The 27,917-nt window shown below is 32.6% G+C and overlaps 2 protein-coding genes across 5 annotated transcripts; one reads left to right on the top strand and one right to left on the bottom strand.

Annotated features, from left to right (window-relative positions):
• On the bottom strand, nt 1-19,233 carry LOC106138648 (1-acyl-sn-glycerol-3-phosphate acyltransferase beta). Of its 4 annotated transcripts, XM_060953456.1 has the most exons (6): nt 18,820-19,233; nt 17,296-17,827; nt 1,540-1,673; nt 1,005-1,186; nt 478-646; nt 1-365 (listed from the first exon to the last, which is right to left on the bottom strand). In XM_060953456.1, the coding sequence occupies exons 4-6, from the start codon at nt 1,182-1,184 to the stop codon at nt 193-195; spliced, it is 522 nt and encodes a 173-aa protein (XP_060809439.1). In that variant the 5' UTR covers nt 1,185-1,186; nt 1,540-1,673; nt 17,296-17,827; nt 18,820-19,233; the 3' UTR covers nt 1-192. The 4 variants fall into 4 exon arrangements, with proteins under 4 accessions (XP_060809439.1, XP_060809450.1, XP_060809455.1 ...); XM_060953467.1 differs by lacking the exons at nt 17,296-17,827; nt 18,820-19,233 and adding an exon at nt 8,036-8,125; XM_060953472.1 differs by lacking the exons at nt 17,296-17,827; nt 18,820-19,233 and adding an exon at nt 7,660-7,816.
• LOC106138717 (uncharacterized) lies at nt 15,450-27,422 on the top strand. Its single transcript, XM_013339971.2, has 10 exons — nt 15,450-15,736; nt 17,877-18,010; nt 19,250-19,431; nt 20,178-20,346; nt 21,298-21,465; nt 24,984-25,242; nt 25,786-25,919; nt 26,364-26,545; nt 26,692-26,860; nt 27,116-27,422. The coding sequence occupies exons 1-10, from the start codon at nt 15,546-15,548 to the stop codon at nt 27,304-27,306; spliced, it is 1,779 nt and encodes a 592-aa protein (XP_013195425.2). The 5' UTR covers nt 15,450-15,545; the 3' UTR covers nt 27,307-27,422.
• The last annotated feature ends 495 nt before the right edge of the window (nt 27,423-27,917 follow it).

The following is a 27,917-nucleotide window of genomic DNA, read 5'->3' as shown; positions in this document are numbered from 1 at the left end:
AAATTACTGGCTCGTTTTTATATTTTACTCTAATTAGCATTTTATCTAACAATTCTCACCACACCATGAGTTTCTCTCAGACTTTGGTTTGTATCCTAGCTTCCTAGCATTGGCTTGATTTAAATATATCAATTTTCTATTCGATCTCTTATACTCATGTTTTCTACGTATGTACTTATATATAATATTATATTAACACTCTATTGAATATGGATAATCTACTGGTAAGCTATTCAATACTTCTTTTCTCAGTTCCTTGAAAGTGGTGAACATTTTCTCTCTAACAATCTCAATGAGGGCGGGAATATCATTTTCAGTTAATCCTTTTGTGGACACCGGTTCAAGGCATTGCATTATGATATGACCTAGAAAACAAACGATTAATTAATTCGGCATATATATCAATCAGACTCCAAATTATTCAGTTTCAAGCTCACATACCACAGAATACAATCTATACATATCTGTAATATTTACCTTTGGCAAAAATGTACTTATTGTCGTTTATGAAGTAGTAAGGTGAATACACGACTGGTATGATGGGTACTTGTGCGGCGACGGCTATAGCAAATGCACCTTTTTTGAACGGTAAAAACTGATTGATCTTCTTATTTCTAGTGCCTTCAGGAAATACCCATATTTTTGTCTGAAATCATAAGTTTTAATACAGTTTAAATGCGAATCAGTTCAAATAATCAACCTTTAACTTACTTAAACTTTTCCTCAGCAAATAACCTTGAGTTTAAAACATATTTTAATAGAACAATGTGTAACATATCTCGAGAATTCATCGGACCCCGAGCCCCGAAGCCATAACAGTGGAGGCTGCAACCGACAATACACAAAGAGGAGAGAGAGAATCAAAGCAAATATATCACATCACAGAATATTCTTCCTTCTGGCGTTAGTCTCGATTACCACCGCAACCTTTGCAAGGAAACCTAACGGGTAATATTACCTTTTAGATTAATGCATACCTATCGCATACTACAAAAACTACTGACCTTGTTATCCTGCATAACGTGCATAGTAGTTTTCATGGATTTGTAGGCGGCTTTAGGTTGTGACCTGTCAATGAAAACGACCCCCGCCAAGCTGGCAGCCAGGCCGAAGGGCCAGAAATAGTACAACTCTTTCTTTACTACCACTGTCATGTTTTGAGCTACGTTCCAATGCCGGAACATACCTGAAAGTTTTACAGTTTACATGTTTAATTGAATTTCATTGTGTTTTTAAATTTAAAAGTCATTTAATTTCAACACATTTACATTACTGAGCATGTCGTGACCAAGAAATAAAATTTTGAGTTCCATGGGTTGAGCTTATCATCTAATCAAATATTTATGTACTATATAGTACGCCTGCGGCGTCTCATGCGTAAACAGAAAAATCCAACCACTACCAAATTCAAGTCTCTACACCCAGCGATTTAATCTGTACGTTGATATGTTAGTCAGACAGTGCCTTTTTTGTAAATTCAAATTAAATTTATTTTAAATACTCTTTTAAAATTGTGTATCCTTTCCCAAGGATGCTTACCAATAGCGTCAAAGGAGCTTTGGTGGTTTGCTACTATGACAGCACCTCGGTCTTCGCCCAAAATTTGACCATCCCGTAATATGAAATCTAAATCATACAAATATGTAATTAACCCCGAGAACCAAGCACCGATCCTGCGAACAAATGTTTGTATTCCTTCATCAGAAATTCAATTAAAAATAACATAGCTAAACTTTACGTAAGCCGCATACTGAAAAAATTACAAAAAATCCTCCTCCGAAACTCTCCCGCGGAGACCTCCTCGCCTTGCCCGGAAATCTTAATCTTTGTAGATTTAAATACATCGAACGACCAGTCATATACTTAGATGTTATTTACTCGAGGTCAATGCCACTATAATCATTATGTAAGATCAATTTATTTGCAAACTATCTTGCAAATTATATCATCAAGGTATTTCCTATTTACATTCGTCTAGCTTAACAAAACAAGGTCTTCTCTCCTGTCTGAGAGATTTGTTTAAAAACCTCGGACACCTTGCCACCTGAGTATCCAAGGTCAGCGGATTCCAAGGTCTATCATGAGAATAACGTAGATACCTTAGTTTCAGAAATTATTTTATCTTCAAGTTCAAGGATGGAAATTACGACATAACTGTGAATAAAAATAAATAAAATGAAAATATTTTTTATTAAGGTTTGTAACTTTGTAAAGAATAAACTCAAAAATATTGGACTGATTTCCACGAAATGTGGCACAGTCTACTTTGGTGACGTAGGCTACTTATATTTTTTTCTTTCAGATTAACACAGAAGATTATTTCGTTAAAGTGGGCGGTGCAGAAGGACGAAGGTGGAGAAATATTGAGAATACCAGTCGTGTGCTGACTGACAAATTATTATTATAGAAAATGGAATAAATACATCCTCTAGATACTTAGACCAAAATCTTCTAGATACCAGAGAGACCTACCTATTTCCAGCAAAGTTGATGATTTCCATGCACTAAAATATTTAAATTTTTTATGTGGTCAACACCTAAATAAGCAAACTTTACTCAGTTCAACTGTTGAGGTGTTATTGACCATCAATGTTAAACCTGAATTCTGAATATTCTCAATACACACCAACAGTAGATATCTGATATGCGGATTATAGACCGAAGCATTCCCGGTAATGCCAGAATATAAATTCTATTAACTAGATACCCTTTACATAAAAGTATAGTGGTTTTTATTATTCAATATTGGATAAGGCATTTATCTTCAATCTTACGTGATGGTAAGTGATGATGAAAACGAAAATGTTACATGCCTTTCCAAGAGGTAGCAATTTATTCTACTTTTGAATGTTCGTAGACACTACTTGTCGGAGAATATAGACGGAAGTTGTGTTCCCTGTGTTATATTAAATTCTATTCCCCGAATTTTAAAACTGCACTCGTACGGATAACTCTTTTTTTTACGATTCTCTGAATAGCTATTTTACGAGACAATTTATCTACCAAAAATACACTTAAAGATAGCAACACTCACCTGCTATTATTAGTACTACCCGGTTTTAATAGAAATACAGGCAAAAGAAAACCTGACACTAATAACGCGTATAAATAATAAAATAAAAACTTTGCATAGTACTTGATGTTATTTTGTTCACTAGAAGTTGTCTTCCACAAAATATAAGACAAAAAACAAGTTAATAACATTAAAATTGTTTCCATCATTTTGTAAGAGAGCACGGCACGTACTTTACTATATCCTATTTGGACGCTGTTGTTGAGACTGACCAATATATCTGAATATACAAGTTTATAATTGCCAAAATTCGGGGTTATGCATTTGAATTTAATGCTACGATCAATTCAAAATGCGGCACATTAGAAACCGGAAATCATGTCTTATATAAATAGAAATTTATCTTTAACACACTAACACTTCTCATAATATAATATCATGTAAAAATCAAAAGTAAAAGAGCTGGAATACTATATCAAGTAAATGTCGATAACTCGAAAGAGACTCAATTTGCTCTCAGAGCAACTTTTCCAGTCATCTACCTTGGTACGCATGGAACTCTTTTATTGTAGTATCTCTATTATAATAGCGCACATGTTCTTCCAACTGCTGAATGATAAGTATATGTGATCCTTCTAACAATCCAACATCAATAATTGTACCTGGTTACTCGATTATAATCGAAAAAAATATAAGATTCACCGCAACCGCAACAACTCGCTAAAAGAAATAAAGTATCAAGTAATGTATTGAGTGCGGATTTTTTACAAATAGATATATACAAATACATTTTTGCGTAATACTTTAAACACAAATAAGTATAAAAGTTAAGTATAGGTTATGATTTTCTAAATATCGCAGAGATTGAATACCTGGATCAGGATTAAGGTAAGAAAGACACGAAAATTAAAAAATTCAAGAAATAATAGGCTGTCGTTTATTTTGTACATTCTCTGTCATGCTGCGTTAAGTTTGATACTTAAGCTGAGTCGGGCGGATAATGGCGATATAATAGGGCTCTGACTGTGCGATTCTGTCATTGTAAGCGGCTACTTACTCGGAGATTAGGTTTATTGTGATTATTATTAACTAGGCAGATCTGTGTCGTCTTGCTGGCTTATCTTACAATTGCATCTTAGATGACATATTATATACAGACACACACATGTCTCGTCTTTGTTTTTACTGGATATACTGAGCCAATGGGGATAAGATCTATAAAATTTCAGTTCAACCACACATTATACAAAAAGATGATGATAAAGAATCGTCTTCTTGTATAATATATTAATTCTCTCAATTAGAAATGAATGCGACAAGATAGAAAAATAAATTTGCAATGATATGAATACTTAATAATTTAAATTATTTTTTACATTAGGACATTATTCACATTTTCTGACAAAATAAAATAATAGATTTTTATCTGTCTATTTAAAATGCTGTATAAAAAACATTAGGTTTGTTTTCCATAGAACTCATATACATATAAAACGGCGTTGAATTCGCGCAAATTACAAAATTAGTTTTTAGTTGCATACCTCCGCGGCGCATAGAAACAAACTTGCCAGGAGGAGTTTGCAGTTTGTCCCGCCGGAAGCAAGTTCCTCTAAGTAATGTCTGCAGCAGTTGACGTAGATAAATCATATCAATTTTCATTTATCAGTGACCATTTTCTCATTTTTAACACTACCAATAATCTTTGCGAATCTTTATTGACCTATACGCGATTTGTCCAGAAACTTTGTCTAAGCAATATCTGCAGCAGTTGCCTTAGGCTCTACAGTGAATCATGACAACTTACCTTTATACAAAATTACTATTTTTTTACCCGGCAGGTTAAAAAGATAAAGTTTGAGCATGAAATCTGTGTGATTCATAAATAACAAGCGCAATCGTTATCACTATTTATATGGATGGTGTTGATGTAAGTTAGCTTTTGTTTGCTCTGAGCCAGAACTTAAACTTTGAAACAATTAATTGATTATGATTAATTATTTTTTGATTGTCTTGAAAAACAGTTATAAAGTCAAAAAAATATGTAAAGTACTAATATCACATAATTATCATAAAATGTCGTTTATTTTATCTTGTGTTCTTAAACCTTCACCTTTTTTTATTTTTACCTACCGGTTGAAGTTGTTGTTTGAAGAAAGTACAATAACAGTGTTAGATTCGCAGAGATTCCCCAATTGCAACTAATTGTACTTAGTATAACTTGAAACTGAATGCCGGGCAAATTGGGTTGGATGTATAATTAGTTTGGTAGTAATTGCAATCCGAGCAGTGCCGCTGTCGCGCACTAACATCGTTATATCTCGGAAATATGACAGATTATTATATTACTTTCACGGACCCGGCAGAGTAAATATACCTGTTTACCACCCACCCGCCTCATAACGCGTAATTAAGATGCTGCGTTCGTGTTTTATAAGGAAAAGATAGTGTTCATCCTTGCTATTTCATTTATTTTTTCTATAGTTATTAAATAACTAAGTAATTTCTGGATGACTTTTTGTATGATAAATGGAAGTTTGTAGGTAATTTCCTCATAGGTGTAAATTTATATTTTAAAATATCTCAATACAATCGGTGCCCAAAAATTACATGGGCTCTTTGTATTTATCGTACATTTAATCTCAAGGTATAACAAAGGTAAGGTATACAAAGACTAACAGAATGGATACACGTTCCTATGGGATATGGACTTAGGTGAAGCCTTGAAGCGTGATTTATTTATTACTCTAACAACAGAGTTTGTGTTATAACTCGGTAATTCGTTATAAAAAAAATACTTTTTAATGCTGAACTCATAGGGAACTACAATGAATCCCTGTTTTGTATTTCAATAGCAAATACTTAATTTTACTTAATAAATATAAAATAAAAGACTTATTTCCAAATTATTTGCAAACAATGTTCCCTCTCACTTTTTTCATCTACAAGTAGCTTCTATTATTGAACTTGCGCTTCATATTTAGGTATATTGTATCTGTATATATCCATTATTTTCCATCTAGCAATCTTGATAAAGCAAATTGATGAATTTTCAAAAATATGTATGTTACAACGCCAACCAACCAACAAATGTTACTGTTATAACGCTAGTTATAACGTTAAATGCTAGAAATCAGACTATTAAATATCTGAAATTTCCCTGGAGGGTCCATTTCTATTAATACATAATTATTTACATTACTTCTAAAGGTCTGATCTTCATTTATGCAAAATTACATCGAAACCTGTGTAGTTGTGCTGAGTTTATTTTTGAAGAAACATTTAAATAAAATGTAATAATACAATTCATACTCTTAATATTTCAACTGTTTATAAATTACAAATGAATTTTCTTAAAAAATCATCTAAATTCTCATTCATATCACCCGAAGCAAACACTGAAAATATATTCACCTCTCTGTATTTTCCTTGCAATAAAATAGCTAAACATATTACATACGAAACCAACGCCGCAAACACGGCACACTCCACGTTTGCTCTTCAGTTTTCAAAACCATTAGAACAAATTGCTACAGACATGAGAGGCAAAATAAACACCAGGTACGACGATAGATAAATAAAAAACATTGTGGATGTAGGCTTATATGATTAGAAAGGTAAGCCAAACCGAAAGCAAACGTTGGAACAAAGTACGTGCCGAATTTCAACAGAGCTCCTACTGTGTTCCCATTTTTCGAACATGGAAATCCAATATTCGAATATGCGAATGTTTTTGCGGCACACCCGTTAAGAATTTATTGCGAAAACGATACAGACAGGTGGAAAAAACTATGGTCATATCATCGTTATATCAGTAATATTGAATACAATGGGGTTGGAATACTGTAAATGGTTTCGGCAAAACAAATATTGTTGCAGGTATATAATACGCTTTGTAAGAGCCGATAATGCTAGAGTTCCTCCTATAGAAATCTTAGTAATTAACTGCATGAAAATAAAGTACGTACTTTGGTACCGTTCTATTACGTATTAGTACTAGTAGTGTACTTACTTTTCCATACACAGATAAAAGCGGGGTTAATGACACGAGACGTTTACGTGATAAATGATAAATTGGCAATCAAGCAGATAGTACCTACCTACAATGAAAAGTAAACCTTATCCTTTGACGTGCAATATTGCTTAACCTTCAATAAAATCTGAACCGGACACTTGTAATACCTACATATATTTGTATCAATTACATTTTTATGATAACACAAAGACACTATAAAATAGTTCTGTACGTTTCTCGTCAATTTGTACACTTCAAAGATAATAACTTGTTATATAAATAAACAAGGTTAAAAATAAAATGTTTACTACGGAAATATTAAATATTTTTTGCATTCATTATTTATGATACTTTTGCATAAACTGGGATGGGATCAAAGAATTAAATACGTATGAAACATAATTATAAATTTAGAAACGCTAAACCATCAAGTATAAGTTACATATTTTTATTTTCTAAACATAAAAATTGCAATAATTTGTAGAAAAAGACTTACAAAAACATCCGTTAAAAAATTTATGTAATCTGTGAAAAATATACCGCATATTCAAAGTTTCATGAAATCACCACTTCAATGCAGAATTCGCGCGTGACCAAAATTTAGGCGCGAACTAAAAATATTATGTTATCGTACCCGCTGTCAAAACAACCCCATAAATATTACTCGCTGGCTGTTTGCACTAGTTACGACTGTTTTACAGTTTCGCCTTCCCCTGATGGAATCACGATGTTTTGTTCCTTCACGTTTCATCTTTTTACCAAGTCTCAACTTTTTCCTAACTCAATTGTGTCCAATATCGCTAATGGTATGACGTCAAAACTTTTTCATTGATATTTTTAATGGTCGGAAGTTTAACTTTGAATAGCGGTAATGATAACACTTGCAATCTCATGTTACGTAAATAGCATTTTAACTTCGCAGCAAAACCTGTTGAAATATGAGCAAAAAACAATACCATATAAACAAATGCTACACTTTTAAGTTATTATACCGCAATAATTAAGCTTACCCACACGTGCAGGTTGTTTCACTATGTTTTTTCACATATTAACAGTGACAGATAGACGGACGGACAGACAAATAGCAGAGGGACCTTTTTGTTACAAAATACTTAAAATGTATTAGACACACACATTTTCTAGGAATATATGAAATTTCTCTGAATAACTGTAAACGAACAAAAAAATTACTTATTAGAAAAATGAGAATCAATCTTGTAAATAGAATAAGTACGACTTATAACTGAGAATCAGAATATGTATTAATCTCGTAGAGACGTAATCAGTTGCTTCTTTAACTTTTTTAAAATGTTGCCAAATTACAATTAAGGAATTCCAAAATTTCATAAATCTCCAGTATATATCCTATAAATATTGTAACAGTTTGATAGGATATGTGGATATTGATATGGCATGTCACTCACTCCTTCACGCAAAAAATACCGGACCTATTTTCAAGACAGTATTATAGTTAAGATATTTTAATAACATAATAATTTTATACAGATTTAAGAAAACAGCTTAGGTATCTATATCTATACTTAAGTTTACGATATTTTCAAGAAGAGAATGGGTAGGTAGAGCGTTAAATCTACTTAAATAACAATTAGGCAAACTGCAGCCACATTAACTCCTTAGACTTAGATTGGGAAAACTTTCCAAATTGAACTCTGTGATGAGATCATTTACACTAATTTCGTCTTTCCGCTGGGTTCTCATTTTAACCGCTACCTTCAAATAAGATTAATTCTGGGAAAAATATACCTTTCAACCGTATAACCAAAGTACCAGTTTCAAATAGCAGGTTATATTTCACTAATGTAACGTTTAACCGGTTAACATATACATATACAATAATATATAATGGCGGTTAACCGGCAGAAGTGAAAAGAGAGAAGAAGGAAAAAGGACACCAGGCCCTGACGCTTATAGTTGCAGAAAGTACAACTTAACACGCCAGGATGAAAGAGAGAGTCAAAAGTAATTATAATAATTAAGAATTAAGAATTGGGTTTGGGTGATCAGACCGGAATAACTCTAAAAAACACACACTATTTAGATTATATTTGACATCGTGGTTTATGGACTGCCTGGTTATAATAATTATCTATGTATATATCTACAGCAACATACGAAACTATCACATATATAGATAACATTGTGTAAGTCTATACGAGTACTAAAAGTAATGATGACACAAGGAATTATTTTATTCGCAACAGGGTGTCAGTGCAGGTATACTTCATTACGGATCTTAAGACGAAATGTCGAAATTAGACAAATTATTGTTACTGTTTCACTATACGAATCAATGGAATCAGGCACGTGAACTAAGCAAAAAGGGTTGTCCCGCGTAATTTGAGTTGATATTCAAATATGATTTCGATTTATATACTTTGAGGTCGATCTCTTCCTCGGTTCTGAAATTTCCTTTCTATCTTAAGTATAAGGTAAAAGTGCTCAGCTCCATTTTAAAGTCATATATCGTGATGAACGTATAAGCATGCTTTATGCATGTATATCTCTAGACCGGATTATTGATTTAATCTATATGACTTAATTATTGTAATCGACTATCTACTGACCTTATCTGGGATAATGGGACTGGGGCAGGAAAACGCCCACTTTTTTAAATGAACTTATTGATATCTACATAATACATACGACATATCGAAAATATATTTGGAGAGCTGCAATTATTATAGTGAACCAGACAAATATCCTGTCAGCCTTCTAAATATTTAAAAATTAATTTATTGCCCTTCACATCCAATTAGTGGACGACGTTAGTTTAATATCCCTCAGTCCTAACCTACTACTCCTATTTGCTTTTATCCTCAAAAAATTGATTAACAGTTTCCTAGGGCTATTGGTTAAATCGTGAAATATTGAGCTATTAATATTGTATGTATATATCTACTTCAATAAAGGATAGGAACTACATTACTGTATTTGGTGTAGTTCTAGAACAAGAAGTAATGTTTTATTAAAAGATTTTGGGTGGCAATGGCATGGCGAGACATGGTCTTAATTGAGAAATGAACTGAAATGAAAAATCAAATCTTGCAATGCAAAAAAATAACTTTTTGTAGGGAAATATAAGTAAGTAGTATAACCATGATAGGTGTAATGATTTTGAAAAAAACAACACAGTGAGGTATCGCGGCGACATAAGTGGTGTCCACTCCGTCTAAAATTGGGTTAGTTTACGGTTAGGCTAGCTTGGTTTACGACTAGGAGAGGAAAACCGTAAAACTTTTATGTCTGCCGTGACATCAGCGTACCCCGACCGACCATGTTTGTCCTCGCGTTGCGCGGATGTCATAATTATGTTCTTACTAGTATTAATGTCTGTGAACCACTTCTATTTAATTCTAAATTTATGACATTACAGTGAATATATAATTAATGTCAAGTAGTTACTTAAAACTTTAAAAAACAATGACTTTTTAATCAGCTAGGTAAATGTGGAGAAAGATTAATTCATTTTTGGCTGGTACCCCCTATAGTAGAAGTAAGTCATAATAAAAAGCGAAACAGCGATAGATTTTCACGGGATGAAAGCGGCATCGCGTGTGCCATACTATAGGGACAAGATCGTGATAATAGCTGGTTTTACAAATTTTGATTTGTATTATTGATCGAAAAAATGTACTATCCAATAGTTATATTTATTGATTATATATTACTTTAGTTACAATTTCACAATATTCTAAACGCTAGTGTTGAATTTTACCTGTAAGCTGGCTGAGTTTATTAACTAGAACGAAACGATAAAAACAGTGTCCAACTACTTTAACCGGACGGTAGATAATGATGACACCAATATTATTATTTATTCAACATTATTTTTACAGTATTAGTTTACTTCGAATGTGTAAATATCATCATTTCACAAAATCCCATGGATTGTTTTTTTAGGATTCACTTGCCGTTTAAGGAAAGGCTAAAATTAGGGTGTATTCGCTGGACGTCGATTTCGCACAACGTCGATCCATCCGTGTTTGCATTCTCGTGACGTCGATCCGCTTATGATTGTATTCTCATAAAGTCGATTCTATTGTTTTACTACTTTCCAACATAAGAAAGGTACAGTCAAACACAACATTTTTATTTAAATTTTTATATTTCAATCAACAGGTAATATAACGTTAAATAAATAGATTATAGCGACCTTTGTTTAATTATCCAGAGACATTGGAAAGATTTAGTTTAGAAGCCGTTTGCTTAAAAATCCCAGACGCATAGATTTTTATAAAGTTATAGGACTAAAATTTTACTCCTAAAAACCTTTAAAAAAATATAAGTATCAATAGGAACACGACTAACATTTAAAAAATGTGATTTTTTTATCACCGTTATCTCCTATTATCATTGGTTCGACATTTAGTCGTACGACTGTCATCCTCCAATAGGACGACAGGAAATTTCTAAACCAAGCGCAGTTCTCTCGTGTGTTCAACGTCGTGTGCTGTTAGAGCTGTTGGTACTATGTAATATTTAAGTTTTCATAAATACTTGCATGGAAGGTGCAGGAACCTACACATTTAAAAGAATACAACAAAATCATTATTACCTACATACATAAAAATCACGCCTCTTTACCGGAGGGGTAGGCAGAGACTACCTCTTTCCACTTGCCACGATCTCTGTATACTTCCTTATTACCTACCTACATATATTCTTTTTTCGCTCGATTGTACTGCAAAAACATTGTAGATTCTTTTAATTTATAAAGTTTTAAAATTTTATTGGATGAATCGATGTAATGCGAAGAAAAGCCAGGTAATAACTGTTGGATCGATTTTATGCGAATAAAAGCGTAGGTCTCGATAAAATCGACGTCGTGCGAAATCGACGTCCAGCGAATACACCAAATTAGCTAAGCCGCCAAAAGGTTACGTGGCCTTTCAGTATTAGACCGTTTTATCTCTATCTACCCCGCAAAGGATACAGACGTGATAATACTTAAGTACGTATGTTCCTTATTTTTACTATCTAATAAAGATATAGCAAAAGAAAAAATATATATATACCTATTTACACATGCATTTATTAGTACGTGCCTGTTTGTAGTGTAATTTTAAAAAGGTATTATATTTAATTATTTTGTGTTGAATATTAAGTGCGTTTGACCTGCCTGACGTAAAGCAAGATAAAGTCTAAAATGGTGTTACGAGTATTTATTCGATCAAACCACCTTATTTACCTATTAATTCGTAAGTTTGTATTCTTTTAAATAATCGGCCAGTTGGCCGATGAATGATGATGAAATGATGAAACTAAAAGCGATAATTTTAAGAATAAGCCCAACGTTCTGATTTTGTCCTTTTTCCATTGGAATTGTTCTGAATCTTTTTCTAAGATTTGGCTATGTTTCTGCATTATCTCTACACAATGAAAAGTATACAAACTAAAACATACCTAGTTAACGTTAAGTCTGCTTTTTGTATTTTATTCTTATTCTAACCTTGTTAAAACACACTTAAGTGACATACTAAAAAATATCTTTAAGTCAGTTCAAGGATTTCCATTAAATCTTCGCCAAGTGCAATGCCAATGTCGTTTAAAGTTTTTTTTTTTACCTTTAGTAAGTAATTAGTAATTCATTAGTCCTTACTTTAACATACATTTATATACATATACTTACCGACTAACAGTCTCCAAGAGACTGAAAGGCCAGTTTCAGCTGATTGAATTGTGATTCAGATAGAGACAGGTTGCTAGCCCATCGTCTAAAATAAGAATTTCACGTATATATATCCTATCTCTTGATTGGCTATGTTTATTTTTGCCAACATTAAATCTCACACTAGATGAATGTGCATTCCCTTAGTCGCCTTTTATTACATCCATGGGAAAGATGGAAGTTGCCTATCCTAAAGTGCCGTAAACCATTAATATATATTTATGATACTTAGTTAATTATAAGTAATGTAATGGCAATACGAAGGTCAACTTAAAAAAATATATAATAAAGTTACGAGATCGCAACTCTTATTTTTTTTTTATTTAAATAAATTAATAATATCTAAACATTCACTGGATTTGTATTTGGTTAATTTGTTGACGTCCCGTATGTTTTGCTTACTATAAATTGTCTTTGGTAATAACCAACTCTACTTTAATATTCCTATGAGCTTAAGAGGGAAAAGTAAATCAGAAGAAAGCAAAAATATATAAAACATAACTTTAAGATGCTTGTTGAAAATTTTTTAATGATTTTATAAAATAAAGACAAAAACGGAGTTCGTCTAATTATCTTAGTCTCTCTTTTTAAAATGTGCTTCGAAATTAATTCATTCTAGGTGAAGCCATGCTTGTCTTTACAAAATGAAGTTGTTTTATTACTTTAGGTAATGTAAGTATACATACCTAGTTGCAATTCGAACAAGCGTTCGTTTCCTGGATTCTTATAACAATTTTATTGTTATTTGAAATCACTTCTTTGTGCAACTCAAATGTCTATGTTTGTTAATTTTATCACTTCCATTTCCAGCTATACAGTGTACATTGTTTATACAAAAACTTATAATTATTAGGTATCCATCATTGAACAATATTGTCTCCTCAGAGAAGGAAACAGAAACAATATGGAAGGAATAAAATATTTTAAATTTTGATATTTGTGCCGAGTGGTTCCCGGCACCAATAGAAAAAAGAATAGGACCACTCCATCTCTTTCCCATGGATGTCGTAAAAAGCCACTAAGGGGTAGGCTTATAGACATACTTGGGATTCTTCCTTTAGGCGATGGGCTAGCAACCTGCCATTATTTGAATCTCAACTCTATCTTAAAGCCAAATAGCTGAACGTGGCCATTCAGTCTTTTCAAGACTGTTGGCTCTGTCTACCTCGCAAGGGATATAGACGTGATTATATGTATGTATGTATGTATATTTGAAACTCGGCTTACATTCCTCTTGAACAGTTTGAAAATCTTTCTTCACTTTACTTACCAAAAAATCTACAAGACTGAGACTGCTGTCACGCTCTACTTTCACCATGCAACTTTTGACGAAAGCACTATTTTTTGCATATTTTATACCGTGGATCCATCTCTTCTTAAGTACTGCTTAATTAGTTTGTAATACAAAAAGTATAGACTGTTGTTCTCTTTTATTTATAATACACTAATTGTAACTTCGTTACCAGAATTATTCTCATATATGAAGGCTGTATGTTAAATTACTTTATTTACAATGTTGGCGGTGACATTTATTATCGGATCATACTTCTAGAAAAAATAACATTAGGTTCATAAGTTCATCTCACAGCTACATGTCAACATTAAAATATTTTAGGATCAAAAGCCATCCAGCTTGATTTAAGCCTAAATGTTTACAGTAGTTGCCCATATGCTAGTTATTAATGGCAAGTCAAGCAAAGCTAATATGATCTTAACTGGATTTGGCCACCACCATTGGGGCCCACCAAAAAATTAAAAGTCCGCATAATATCTGTGAAAATTAAAAGAACCTGTAAATATTTTACATGCCATAGAATATTTGAGTGGATCCCCGATCACAAAAAATCGGATTTAAGGAACGATAAATATGATAAACAGCGTTATCGCGCGATGCGAATAGTTATTACCGATTCGAAATTACGTCGACATGAGGGTCAACCGATAGCGGATAATCGGAAGACAAGATTGTACAGTTTACACATGAGTTCCGTATCTAATTATTGACCAACAATTTTTTGCAAATACTGTCTAGAAATAAAAATAAAGAAACTTTACTATGACACGGCTTCTAGTTTTTCTATGATATATGTATGTAGGTGGATGGTTAATCCTAGAGCATCCTTACATATTTAAGTAAATTAAACACAAGAAAAACATTCAATGATGGGTAAATGCAAATGCAATAGAAATAAATCTATAAAGATCGGAATATAAACAAATCCAAGAAGAAGAAGAAAGTCTAAGTCATGCGTGATATTTTACCCCCTTGGCAAGTTGATTATTAAAAGTAAAACCGATACGTATTGGATTAAATTAAAAAGTACTATTTATATACTTTACACTATGAACAATCAGTTGATTGGGTAGACACTCAATTAGCTGATTGCTTGATGTGATTGAGATGTTTAATATAAACATGACGCTTGGGCATTTCAGTATAAATTTACAGTAACATTTTTCGTTGATATATAAAAAAGTACTATTCAATCCGGGCATTAGGTTTGCAGTACCGACCAAACCCATCCCGTCATAAAAATATGTACGAGTTTTGTGTATTAGGCCAATTCTGACAATTCATGAACAGGGCTAACTAAAAACCATTTGCATCTCAGACTGCAAATATCAAACTCAAAATAGCATTCTTTATATTAATGGTGACATTATAAACACACGGAAGGGAATCGAGACGGTAGTTTTGCAAATCTTTAATAATTCGACTGAACCCTTCTCTGATAAGGGCAGTAGGATAACGTTATTGTGTCAGTGTGAACGCTACCATTTGGTGAATCGAATGTGGACATTGCGACACTTAACCGCAGTTAAGCATTAACATGTGGGACACTGTGTTTATGTTCGCTTTTCTGTGTGTACTCTCTTTTTTCTTCTGGAAGATCACGCAGAGCGAACCCAACAAAATTAAGTTCAACTTCAAGTTCTTCATCTTCTACTTCATCACATCAGTGTATGCATTTTTCATTTGGCCTGTTTTCCTAATAAGGCCGAAACACCCGAACAATTTATTGTAAGTAATTAGAAATTTTTCCGATCTTTTTCAAAGAATGCATGATGGAATCTTATGTAATGTTTTTGCCGCCGACAAAATAATTTTGCAGTGGCCTTATTATCTAAGCATACCCCAAGTTCATGATCCTAACATCGCAATGATGCTTCAATTCACATTATTGGTATATAATTTTAGATTTTCCATTAAAATAAAAAAACAAATACTCAAATTTACATGCTTGGATCGATAACTACACCTTCTGTTATTTATTGATAACTATAGGCCGCCCGCGACTTCGTCCGCATGGAAACCCTATCAATCGCGCAGGAACTCTGGGATAAAAAGTAGCCTATGTGTTATTCCGGGTCTACAGCTACCTACAGTTACCTGTAGTTTTTGCATGAAAGAGTAACAAACATCCATACTATACACACTACACATTTTTTTTTCCATACTGACATCCTGACATGCTCACAAACTTTCGCATTTATAATATTAGTAGGATAATACTACACAGAATGATTATACTTAATAAGGGACGTGATAACAAAAAATACGTCAATAATATCTATACTTATAATACTCGTAAATCTGTAGAGAGGTCAATTTTGTACATGGAATATATTTTCAATATAACTATCAGGGGGTGATTAGTGATCGATACTGATGCCAAAAATGCAATCAGTAAAATTTTTGTCTGTCTGTCTGTATGTCCTTTATAGAAACAAAAAGTACTTGACGGATTTTCACGAAACTTGGTACAGTTATTCTTCATACTCCTGAGCAGGTAATAGAATACTTTTCATTACGCTAAAATCAGTAGGGGCAGAACAATGAAAGGAAATGTTGGGAAAACGGGAGAAGTTACTTGATTTTTTTAAGCTTCCGTCGCGTGTGCAGCCTTAATGGTTAAAGCTACAGCGAAACCATGTATAACGGAAATATTCTACATAAAATTATTAAAAAAATATCCCAAGACAGCATAAGTCTATCTTTTATGGTTGACTCACAATAACATGTGTAATTCCTAATAGCTTAGCAGTTCGGAGATTTCTGATTATATTTCTTTACTCTGCCGTTTATAATACCAATAACAAACACACTCGTTCGTAATTCTTAAAAATTAATATACTTATATTTTCTTTTTTTATTGAACAGGTACTTACCTATTCAATAAAAAATGAATCATCGAAATCAGTATAGAAACACCATACTTATACATGAAATGAAATACGCTAACAAACCATCGCGCGTAAATACTGAATCATGCTATAAGGATTACTTTTGCGTAACGGTCAGACCCTAAGAGTTGCTGGCGTAGATCTTACCGCGAGTTGTCTTTCACATGGGCAACTTTACTCTAGGTAGCTCTTTCCCGTGTGAGCGGTCCAAGAAATCTTCATGTTCATATTCCGGACGAGCTCACTAACAATGTTGTGTATGCTGAAGCTCTCAATTAACTTTCTGTCCCATCGTCACGATCACTTTTTTATTTTTGCTAACTTGTCGTCACTGTCAGTCATTTACTGCTACATGCTACTTATCAAGGTCGAAATTACTATGAAAAAAATACTTACCACAGAACGCGAGCTCAACAGCAGTAGCTCAATAGAGGATTCTCCTTAATTATTATAGGCCTAGCCGTATTTGGGTCTAATAGATATTAATAAGATATCATTCTCAGAGTTACTCAAAATGGAGAAATAAACCATCCACGCGAAAACCGACATCCGCGCGGACGGAGTCGCGGCCGGAAGCTAGTTTATAATTAATATTCTTTTACAAAATTGCAGTTTTAGTCGAATGAAATAAATAAATGGTTTTATTATACTAATCATGCAAGTTCTTTCTTCGGTACCGGTTTACGTCACTGGCCCGTAAAATTCAAAAATGTTCTCAATTATATTTTATCATAATTCCCTCAATTAGCTGACATTCATGGTCGCGCCACGTTGGGATTTGATTTATTTCTCCATTACAACCATTCGACAACATCACTAGTATTACAAAACTTTCACTGTACTCGTATATTCCTGCACCGGCATACTCTTTTTTCAACGTGTGACTTCCAGCCGCCGCAGTCACGACATGACTGTATCATTTTGAAACCTGTAATATAATGCAATGCGAATATTCAAAAGAAATACTGATCTTCCAGAATCGGCGTATGGCTACCGAAGCAAGTGACAAAACTATACGGTCTGACATGGAACCTTCGGAATGGAGAAATACTATCAGAAGACCGCGGAGCCGTGATAGTTTCCAATCATCAGTCTTCCCTAGATATCTTAGGTAAATTTACTAAATTAAATGCATGCTAGTCTAGAAGCAATAAAATGTGTTCCAGTTGCTTCCCTTCCCGCGCAGGTTGTAAAAGTCAAGCAACCTGACCTGAAACTAAAACTGAACCTGAAAACTATTCAAATTTCTTGTGCTTCTGACTTGTGGTTCGCTCTACCGCATAAAGGCGTGTTATTGTGTGTAGAATTTTTACTAGTGGCCAAGAAACAGCGGTCACTGTGTGAGTCAAAAACTACAAGTTTTCCTTTTACACATCTAGGAACTCTATCTATCATAATAGAAAATAATTAAACAGAATCAAAACTAATTTTATGGTTTTAGTCACTGCTGCTGTATATCTAAAATTAGTGACTTTATGAAAAGATATTTACATTACAATACGACAACTTGCAGTTAAACTCGGTAACATGTGAATAGCATTAGTGTCGCTACCATAGAATTCGGAATAATATAAGTGTGTAGTAAGTACCTGGTGAATGTGTCTGAATTTATATTTCACATCCTGAAAACTGTAAGCGTTGCAACACGACTCATGTGAAATATTCCGATTTCTATGATTGCTACAGAATTAGTATTGGTACTTACATCGTATAAGCACTGGTTACACCGTTAGGTGATAAATTATGTAAGCACATTAACACACATCACGTCTTTTCCCTTACGCGGTAGACAAAGCCAATAGTCACAAGACTTAAATATTTAGGGGGATAGTCAAATAACGGAATTGTGATTCAGAGGTTTTATCCCATCGACTTGAAGAAATCTTCACAATAAATCTTAAAATTCAAATTAAAACTTACATATTTATTGTGAACCCCTTTATCATAACCTATCTCTGATCGCTTCCCAGCTAGGTCCGCTAAAGACAGCATGTTAGTGATTTGGTTTCTTTTGTCCTTCAGTCAACCTCTTAGACATAGACTGGAAAAAATATACGCCCATTTTTTCACTGGCTTACAAGTCTTGGCTTCTTTCTCCTTCAATTATGTCTGGCTACCTACAATACAGCCTCTTGTTTTTTTTCTTTAATTCTATCGCTATGAATACTTAAGTGAATTTTATTCTCATAATGAATTTTTTTAAACAGAACGTATATTTTGAGGAAAACTCTGTTTCATTTGTTTTTTTATTATAACAATTTCATTTAAATACAACTTGCTTATCTTATTCGCTAACTCATTGTAAACTTACGTTATTATTTACGTATTATTTCGACTTATGTTTTTTCAGGTTTGTTTAATTTATGGAGTACAGTTAAAAAAATGACTGCTATTGCGAAAAAAGAAATATTCTACGTATGGCCCTTTGGATTGGCGGCATATTTAGCAGGCGTGGTCTTTATAGATAGGTCGAATTCTAAGAACGCATATAAAACACTACAGGTCACATCTGAAATTATGGTAAAAAATAAGGTGAGCTGATTTCTTTCCCACTTCTGTAGTTTTATCATGAAACTGTACCAATGTATACATGATCAATGGTCATGGTCTCTAATAACGAGCGGTTAAGCCACCCCGAGAAAAAAGTATGATATACACAGTTCAAATCCTACCGCTTTCTGAGATTTGTACGTAAGTCTGATACAGTGAGGGTAAAAATTGTGAGGTAATAAATCCAGGCAACTGTACGTGAAACCATGATCCAGCATGTGGCTATAGGCTCCCCAGATATGGTTGCGAAGGTTAGACGTAAGTCATTTGTGTATAAACTTAACTTGCCCAACCCAGCAGACTACCTCTATTGTGAGGCGGGGTCACAACAGGATGATGAATCCACGACGCACGCTGTAGGCTTACGTGAACGTGCACAGTGCACGTTGACCTTAGTGAGTCGTATGTTAATTTAATCTAACAGTGAGAAGAGAAGCAGTTAATACTCGTACTTAGAGGCAGACCGGAAAGAACTGCCACCGTCCAAAGATTGCAGAGTGTGCACCACTATGTGTGTGTGTAATTATGACTCTGATGATCAATAATAAGTATTGTTATTTCCTGACACACTTAATTATAAAATCGCTTGAAGCTATCGGACTGATATCAATAAAAGGTATTAATTTATGATTTACTTTTATTGCAGAGTAATAAAGACAGCGCTAACAAAAATGTCCCACACATGGTAATCATACACCTTTATATATATTTTTTCACTTTCATTTCAGATAAAAATTTGGCTGTTCCCTGAAGGTACAAGGAATAAGGATTACACAAAATTCTTGCCGTTCAAAAAAGGAGCCTTTATAATGGCTGTCAACGCCCAAGTTCCTATCATCCCAGTCGTGTTCTCACCCTACTACTTCATTAACCGCAAAAAACACATATTTAATAAAGGTAAATTAATTAATCCTTCCTACCTTCAGTTTTTATTTTAAATCTTAATCGGATATGGATTATGTTTTTCTAACAATATTTTGTTCGAATTCCTTATTGTCCTAGGAAATTATTTCATTAGCTTATTTTTGATTTAAATATTTCGATAAACTTCATGTGATATAAGTATATGAAATAATTATTTAATTGTTACAACCTACGTATTTATCAATTTATTCGAGATTTCACTTATGTATATGAATATCCCAAATAATTCTGCCTGTATTTGGGCAAATATAATATTCTACTAATGTTTAATCAATGTTTTACGTTATTTCATTACTAGATTTTGTTCCTGTGGGAAATTCCAGAAAATATAGCCTATGTCACTTCCATAGGTCTATTCTACATGTGTGCCAAATTTCATGTAAAGTAGTCTAGTACTTTTTGAGTTTATTCTTTACAAACATACAAAACTATAAATCTTTTCTCTATATTAATGAATGAGTGTGAATTTCTTTCCAATAATGTTATCGTCATTGAAGAAAAAAATGATAAATCTTTTGGAACATAAATTGTGTAAATTTGTTATAAACATAGTAATTACTTGGATAAAGATGTTTTGTTTTAGCAAATCTTTTAATAATAAAATTATATTTTAATCTACGATAGTTAAAATCAAGTTCCTTATTAAATTTTTAGACGTAGATTTTATTACTTTACTAAATCATATTAAGAACTTCATGATATAACTAACTAAAGGCTTAGCTAAAATTGCCAAATAGATTATCTCATTGGCACACAAGCGTTATGATATAAGAACATGTGATCACAAAGGAAAGATTTGTAAAAGTTCAACCATAGAACACCTACGGCAAAAACTAAAACTGGTTAGAACCAGTTTTTGCCATAGGTGTTCTATGCTTAGGGTTCCTATATACTTTATTCATATTTTTTCCCTTATAATTTCAGGTCAAGTTACAATTCAATGCATAGAGCCAATCCCAACAAAAGGTTTAACTCTCGATGATGTACCCAAACTGATGGAAACGGTTTACGAGAAGATGGCGGCCACGTATAAAGAACTTGCTAAGGAAGTCCTCAGCGCGTTGCCATCCGATTACCCTTATACGACTATAGGTTAAAGTTAGGATAGTGTGACAGGTGTATATTGAAATTGAATGAGACATTTACAAATTTTATTACATTCGAAAAAGAATGTTGTAGGTAAGTCTAGGTACAAAATAATTCTTTGCTGTTAGGACGGCAGGACCTGACTATGAAATCTTATTCAAGTAACGTACTTAAAATTAAAACGGGCGAAAATACACTGTGATGGAAGGCAATTTATATTATATTTAAACAAATTATATTGTGTTATATATAAGTATTTTCACCTTCTTCGATTGCAATTCAAATCTTACATGCTACTTATATGCTTGCGCAATTCGCATTGAAATGTATTTTCAACAGAAAATGACAAACATCAACTCCTATTTATATTACTATTTCCTTTTTTCATCATGAGTACAAAGATTAGGCACAAGTGACGTTAACGTAACAACATTCTCGTGTGAAACATAAATTATTCATATTGAATCTTCAATAGACATTTGCCTTCCACTTAATTTAAATTTGCTCATTGATTATTAAAATCCCTTTTGCTCTATCTTCCAAATGACAAGTCAACACTTAATCACTAATTAGCGAAAGTAAATTAAGTTATTTAGCGTAAAACAACTTACCTTCCAGAGATGCACGGCATTAGTTACCTAGGTATAGGTACAATGGATTTTTTAAGACATTTTATGTGTTTTTAAAGTGTTAATGAAGTAAATAACTTGCTTATCTAAATTAAGTATAAGAATTGTTTCCACAAGTACCTATGTTTTTACCGAAACTTGCTGTAAAGAATATAAGCGTCACTTCAAGTATGCAAATTGAATAGAACAATACCTATTTCGATATATCTTAGAACAAAACTGTAAATATCAATTAGAACAAACTTATAGTGAAACGAGATCTCTATGAAGCTCAATATAGCTATCAGTTATCAAATGGAAGTAATTAATTGCGACTTCTAACAAGCTTTCTTTTGTAAACTATTTGTAATAACAATGTACAGTACATTTAACGGTTTAATCCTAAGTTAATATAAATTAACTTAGGATTAAACTGGATTTTACAAGTATATCCTTTTAATATTTAGACTAACCCAGGGCCCTCTCTAGAGTGGTGAAAGTGTAACCAGGACTAAAGCCAGGATGAAAAAGATTTAATATACATACATTTAGTATTACTTTCTACCAAATTGACATTACATATTAAGAAAAGGTTACTCTTGGAGACTCAATTAAAAAGGAAAAAATATTACACTGTAGCATGCAGCTAGTAAATAAGTAGGTTTGCTGTAGTACTTAGGTTTTTACCTAATGGAATAGAACTATTGATATTTTTATCAATAGTTCTATTCAATTTAGGAAAGGTACTTAAAAGATGTGGCAACCTTTCATGCAGAAAAGATTTGTCACAAAACGATTTACTTATTATTTGAGATGTTACCAAATAAGTTTTTAGTATAAGTCAATTATTGCAAATAGCTTTAAAATATTTTTTTTCTGTATGCACCGATTTTAGGTTTGAAATCGAAAGTTGAGATCTTTATGTACCTAAAAATGCTAGTATCACTTTCTTATTATATAAAATCTTGGATACTTTTAAACATACATCTTTCAATTGACAATCTCTTTTTTTTAATTTTGTATAATTCACAGTTCACAAAGTTCTTTTTTCACTGAATTTTATTCTTGATTAAGTAGTAAAAGAAAACAATATTTTTTACAAATAAATATGTTATTTGTTTTCTTTGATTCATACCTATCAGTTAGATATTCATTAAATAATCAAACTAAATTTTCCTTAATAGGTATGTATCAGCCAAAAATATACGAATTCATTCATTAATTATACCTGTTTTTAGTTAATTTATCACTAACCTAATGATAACAAACATTTTTTCATTATCTTCGATTATTTTTGATACGATAAAGATAACCTAATTTCACATGTTTAGGAACGTGAAATCAATGTTGACTCTTATACCTTATTTATTCCTAACATTAATATGATTTACATTTCTACCCACCCAAAACTTCACCTATATACCTATATTTTATAGTGTTTGTAACTGATTGTTCGTTTATTTGTTTGTAAGGGCTTATCTTAGAAAAAACTGTAGCAATCATGAAAATTCTTTCACCGTTAAAATGGTACCTACATTATTTGCGGATGTCGTCAGTTATATATGTACCTCGGGCGAAGACACAGCGGGCAGTTAGTATAGATAAACAGCATTAAAATTATGCTAGGTGCAGATATTACCTATTTATAGGTATGCATAGTGTAAATTAACTTATCAACAAATCAAAGTCCTACTTACTAAGTCCTACTCTGGCTTCAGAACTTAGCAGATTATATCAAAATGCCTCCATGAACTGGCTTAACGTTTGCTCGTCCCTGAAGTTATGGGCTCGAACCCCCTTATGAGTAGTAATGAGAGAAATCTACCTAATTTGTTTGAATGTGTACAATTTTAGGACATTTAAGGCTTTAAATCATCTGAATGTTCAATAAAAAATGATTCAGAGTTTCAGCAGGCATGATAAGAGCTATCGATCCCGGTCGAAAGTTGGTGCTCGTGACGTTAAACCACGTAAGAGTTAGTAAGCTGATTTTAACTTTAACACTAGCCCCCTTTTCACAAGCGTTAAGCCATGATTATATATCTAATTTTCTCGCTTTTAATCATTTCTAATAACCAAAGATATAGAAAGAGAGAAATAAGATACATGCCTGGTCAAGCGTTGTACCTATAACTCATCAGGGTGTGCAGTATTAATAAAAATGCAAAAACTACATGAGAAGGCCAATCCATATCTTCCCATGAATGTCGTAAAAGGTGACTAAGGAAAAGGCTTATTATGGGATTCTTCTTGTATGCGATGGGCGCTAGCCCACAGGTTGCTAAACCTGTCTCTATTTGAACTCATTCCATCAATAAGTGTTAGTTCTGGTTATATCCTCACCTCTCTACAATACGCCTTTGATAACGATCCTGAGGATTGGATAAGTAAAACAAGTTTTACAAAAAGCGACTGCCATCTGACTTCGGTAACCTTGCAGGGGAAACTAACGCGTGGTGTAAACCTGTAAAGCATCGGCTAGCACTCAAACTAATTTACATAACAGATAAAAGAGACATTGGTATAATGAAACATGACCAAGGTAGAATTTGAACCTCCATGCGCATTTTGCATTTAAGACGCCCTTTCGTTACAATAATATAAATACTTATATATATTATTAGGTACAATAATATATCTTGAACGAGGAACATTTTAGGATTTCTTTTTTATCTGTTCTATATTTATATAAAAACGATAAAAAATCCTGTTAATCGCTTATTGCTTACATAATACTAATACCATGTTAACAGTCTTTTCAAAGTCATTTGAGTTTTTTATGTGTTTTAGACAGTTACATGTAAATCATTCTATTATTTTAAAATTTGTTTTTGACTAAACAACTTGTCTTCGATTTTTTAACATATAATCTGTGTTCTTTCATAGAAAACGACTCTAGAAAAAATACTTAGTGAATTGTAAAACCTGTGATAAATACTATGTTTTCAAAAATATATAAGGGATTATTTTTTATATTAGCAAAAATATGGCTTCTTTTGTTTATAACATTAGTAAGTGTTATAGATTTTATCTACAAAAAAACAATTTTCGATGAGAAAAATAAAAGGATGACCTTTTTTTACAATTTTTTTATGGAATATTTCTGTATACTGTATGGATCGCTTACAGTATTTTTTATTTTTATTTTAAGGCCTGGATACGAAGGGAACGTCAGGCAAGTACTTACCTCAGTTAAAAATTAATAAGCATACTTACTGCCGATAACTTAAATTTATTAACAACCTTTAAATTTTAGAGTTTAGGACCCATGATTCTGAATTATTTAACATTATTTAAACATCGTAATTAACACATTTTAGAAGAGGAGATGCTTGAGTCAAATATTTTATAAAGAACATGTATTTAAACAGAAAAATAAGAAAGGTTTGGATTTTTATTTTATTTTTTCTTTTATTTGCTTAATTTTTCTGAATAACATTTTTTCACGCTTGAATAACTCAGAATCATGACCACAATCTAAAATTAAAAGAATGCTCTTGAATTCAAAAAGAAAACTACAATTTTTTTGTGCATTTCTTAACAACTTGTCAAAAACCTTATGAAATTGGTTGATTGAAACGAGTTCATCTTTGCAAACCCTAGTTATATCACGACCCTCTATGCCTCATGGCCATTCATAGCTCGGAATCTATTTAAAAAATATTAAATGGTGATCAGACCAATATTTACAAAATTTATGGCGACATCTTTTTCACAGCATAGTTGCACCAGCAGCTAAATACATTTCCAAAATGCTGGGTGTTCCAGTTACCATACGAAATAAGGAACATTTGGCTATCGACTCTGCAGCTATTGCTACTATTAACCATCAATCTATTTTTGATCTAGTCGGTTAGTATCTTATTAATTTCATCTTATTTAAGTTAAACTCTTCAATTTACGTAGCTACCTATGTGGTTTTTTGAAAGTAAAGTGAAAAACGGACAGCACCATATCTTCAATGTAGAATCTTATTATATTAGCATTGGTCCTTTTTTGGATGTGCATCATAAATTGGATAGCCGGATGTTTTAGACTTTTCCTAAAATTAAATCCTTTAATTTTGTGTAAAATACAAAGAGAACCAACGATTGACAACAAATTATAAAATACTACAACAAAGTACATTGAGAGTGTAAGAATATTATTTTAGCTTAAGTTATATTATTAGATATTGTAATAAATAAAAAGTACTAGATACAATAAAAAAGGGAAGAGTCACAAGATATCTATTAATATCCGTAATAAGAGTTTGTATACAAAGTCTGTTAAGTAAATTCTTAATATATATTTTAGTCACGCTCAATTTTTGGGATATTCCGAAAAAGATGATTGTTCTCGGTAAGAGCGAATTGAAATATGTGCCTCCTTATGGACCCATGGGACTTCTAGCTGGTCTGCCTTTCGTCCCCAGAAATAACATTCAGAAAGCCCGTGAACAACTAAAGGAAATAGCAAAGAACTTAAAGGAAAGAAAGGTAACAACATCAAAGATATTATTATTCATCTGTCAGTTACTCCATATTCGTTTTTAACCTCGAATCACGCATTCGTCGTGGGTTGCCTACGCACGTGTAAGTGCCTCGTATACACGAGTCCTATATGTCTCTTATTTTTTCTTCAGGTAAAAATGTTGGTGTATCCGGAAGGGACAAGGAATTATAACCGATCAGAATTTTTGCCATTCAAAAAAGGGGCGTTTCATACAGCCGTTACAGCGCAAATTCCAATCATCCCACTCGTTGTTTCACCTTACTACTTCTTGGATAGCAAAAAGAAAATTTTCGGACGAGGTGAGATTTACAACATTTTATGTATGTTTTTACTATAGGTTAACGAAAATTTTGGAAGTATCTTCTTCCATTCTTCTAACTTACTAAAGCATTTTTAGCGGATACCCCGATAATTATTAGGTATTATCGGTTTTCAATAATCGATACATACGAGTACTTAGTCACAAAACACTTTCATGTATTTTAATTATCTATAAATTTGAAACCTCGAACCGTACCTATCAATCTTTCGATAATTAAAAATGTTATTTACAGGTCGTGTAATAATACAATGTTTGGAACCAGTGCCAACGGAAGGTCTGACTTCAGCAGATGTACCAGCCCTGACTGAGAAAATCCGCAATTTAATGTTCAAAACCTATCAAGAACTCTCTAAAGAAGTTCTTGAGGCAGAAGCTAACAATACGTCTCTTGATTTAGGATTAACACAAAAGTTGTACTCGTAGTAGATTGTATTATTGTTGACATACGATTATTTTTATTGTTATTATTGAAAACTTTCTTTCTGTTTGTTTGTTATAGAACTTTCGAAAGTAATTAAAACGGACATTCATTTATTTAATATTGGTGTTTTTCATTCCTAGTATTCTATATTCTATTCTAATCTAATCTCACTAGAAATAACAAAAACCCCTAATGGACAGGGCTAAATATGTAGCAGATAAATCAACGATTGTATTGAGACATCAACGTAAATACCTACTTGGTATATGGTAGAAATAAAATGTCCTTATTCTATTTTATACTTAAAGAATACTGAGATGATTTAACTTTAAAGAAATTTATAAGGTTGTTAACAGTGATAGATGAATAAAGTCTAAAATATGTGGGCTTTCTTACTTAAAAGACTTTTCGGATTCAATCGTGATTATTCTTTGTAGACGAACCCGGATGCGCCTTTTTACTATGATCGATCGAGTCGTGGTACAATATTATTTACAACATCCACATACCTGTAAATAGTGCTTAGGTACCATGGAACAAATGAGATACTCTATAGTTAATTTACAATGGAACAAGAGATTTTCAAATTTATCAGTAGGTAAGTACAGTTCTT

This window comes from Amyelois transitella, chromosome 4 (assembly GCF_032362555.1).
Source record: "Amyelois transitella isolate CPQ chromosome 4, ilAmyTran1.1, whole genome shotgun sequence".
NCBI lineage: Eukaryota > Metazoa > Arthropoda > Insecta > Lepidoptera > Pyralidae > Amyelois > Amyelois transitella.
Note: the sequence above shows the minus strand (reverse complement) of the source record. Positions and strands in the feature narration are given on the sequence as shown.

What these genes read in the sequence shown, in the direction of transcription:
- LOC106138648 (XM_060953456.1), bottom strand. Translation starts at nt 1,184, where the DNA reads ATGTTCCGGCATTGGAACGTAGCTCAAAACATGACAGTGGTAGTAAAG. An exon ending in ACGTTATGCAGGATAACAAG is followed by an intron (nt 647 to 1,004) that starts GTCAGTAGTTTT and finishes TTATGATTTCAG; the next exon opens with ACAAAAATATGGGTATTTCC. An exon ending in TAAGTACATTTTTGCCAAAG is followed by an intron (nt 366 to 477) that starts GTAAATATTACA and finishes TTTGTTTTCTAG; the next exon opens with GTCATATCATAATGCAATGC.
- LOC106138717 (XM_013339971.2), top strand. Translation starts at nt 15,546, where the DNA reads ATGTGGGACACTGTGTTTATGTTCGCTTTTCTGTGTGTACTCTCTTTT. An exon ending in GTCTTCCCTAGATATCTTAG is followed by an intron (nt 18,011 to 19,249) that starts GTAAATTTACTA and finishes ATGTTTTTTCAG; the next exon opens with GTTTGTTTAATTTATGGAGT. An exon ending in AGAACTTAAAGGAAAGAAAG is followed by an intron (nt 26,546 to 26,691) that starts GTAACAACATCA and finishes TTTTTTCTTCAG; the next exon opens with GTAAAAATGTTGGTGTATCC.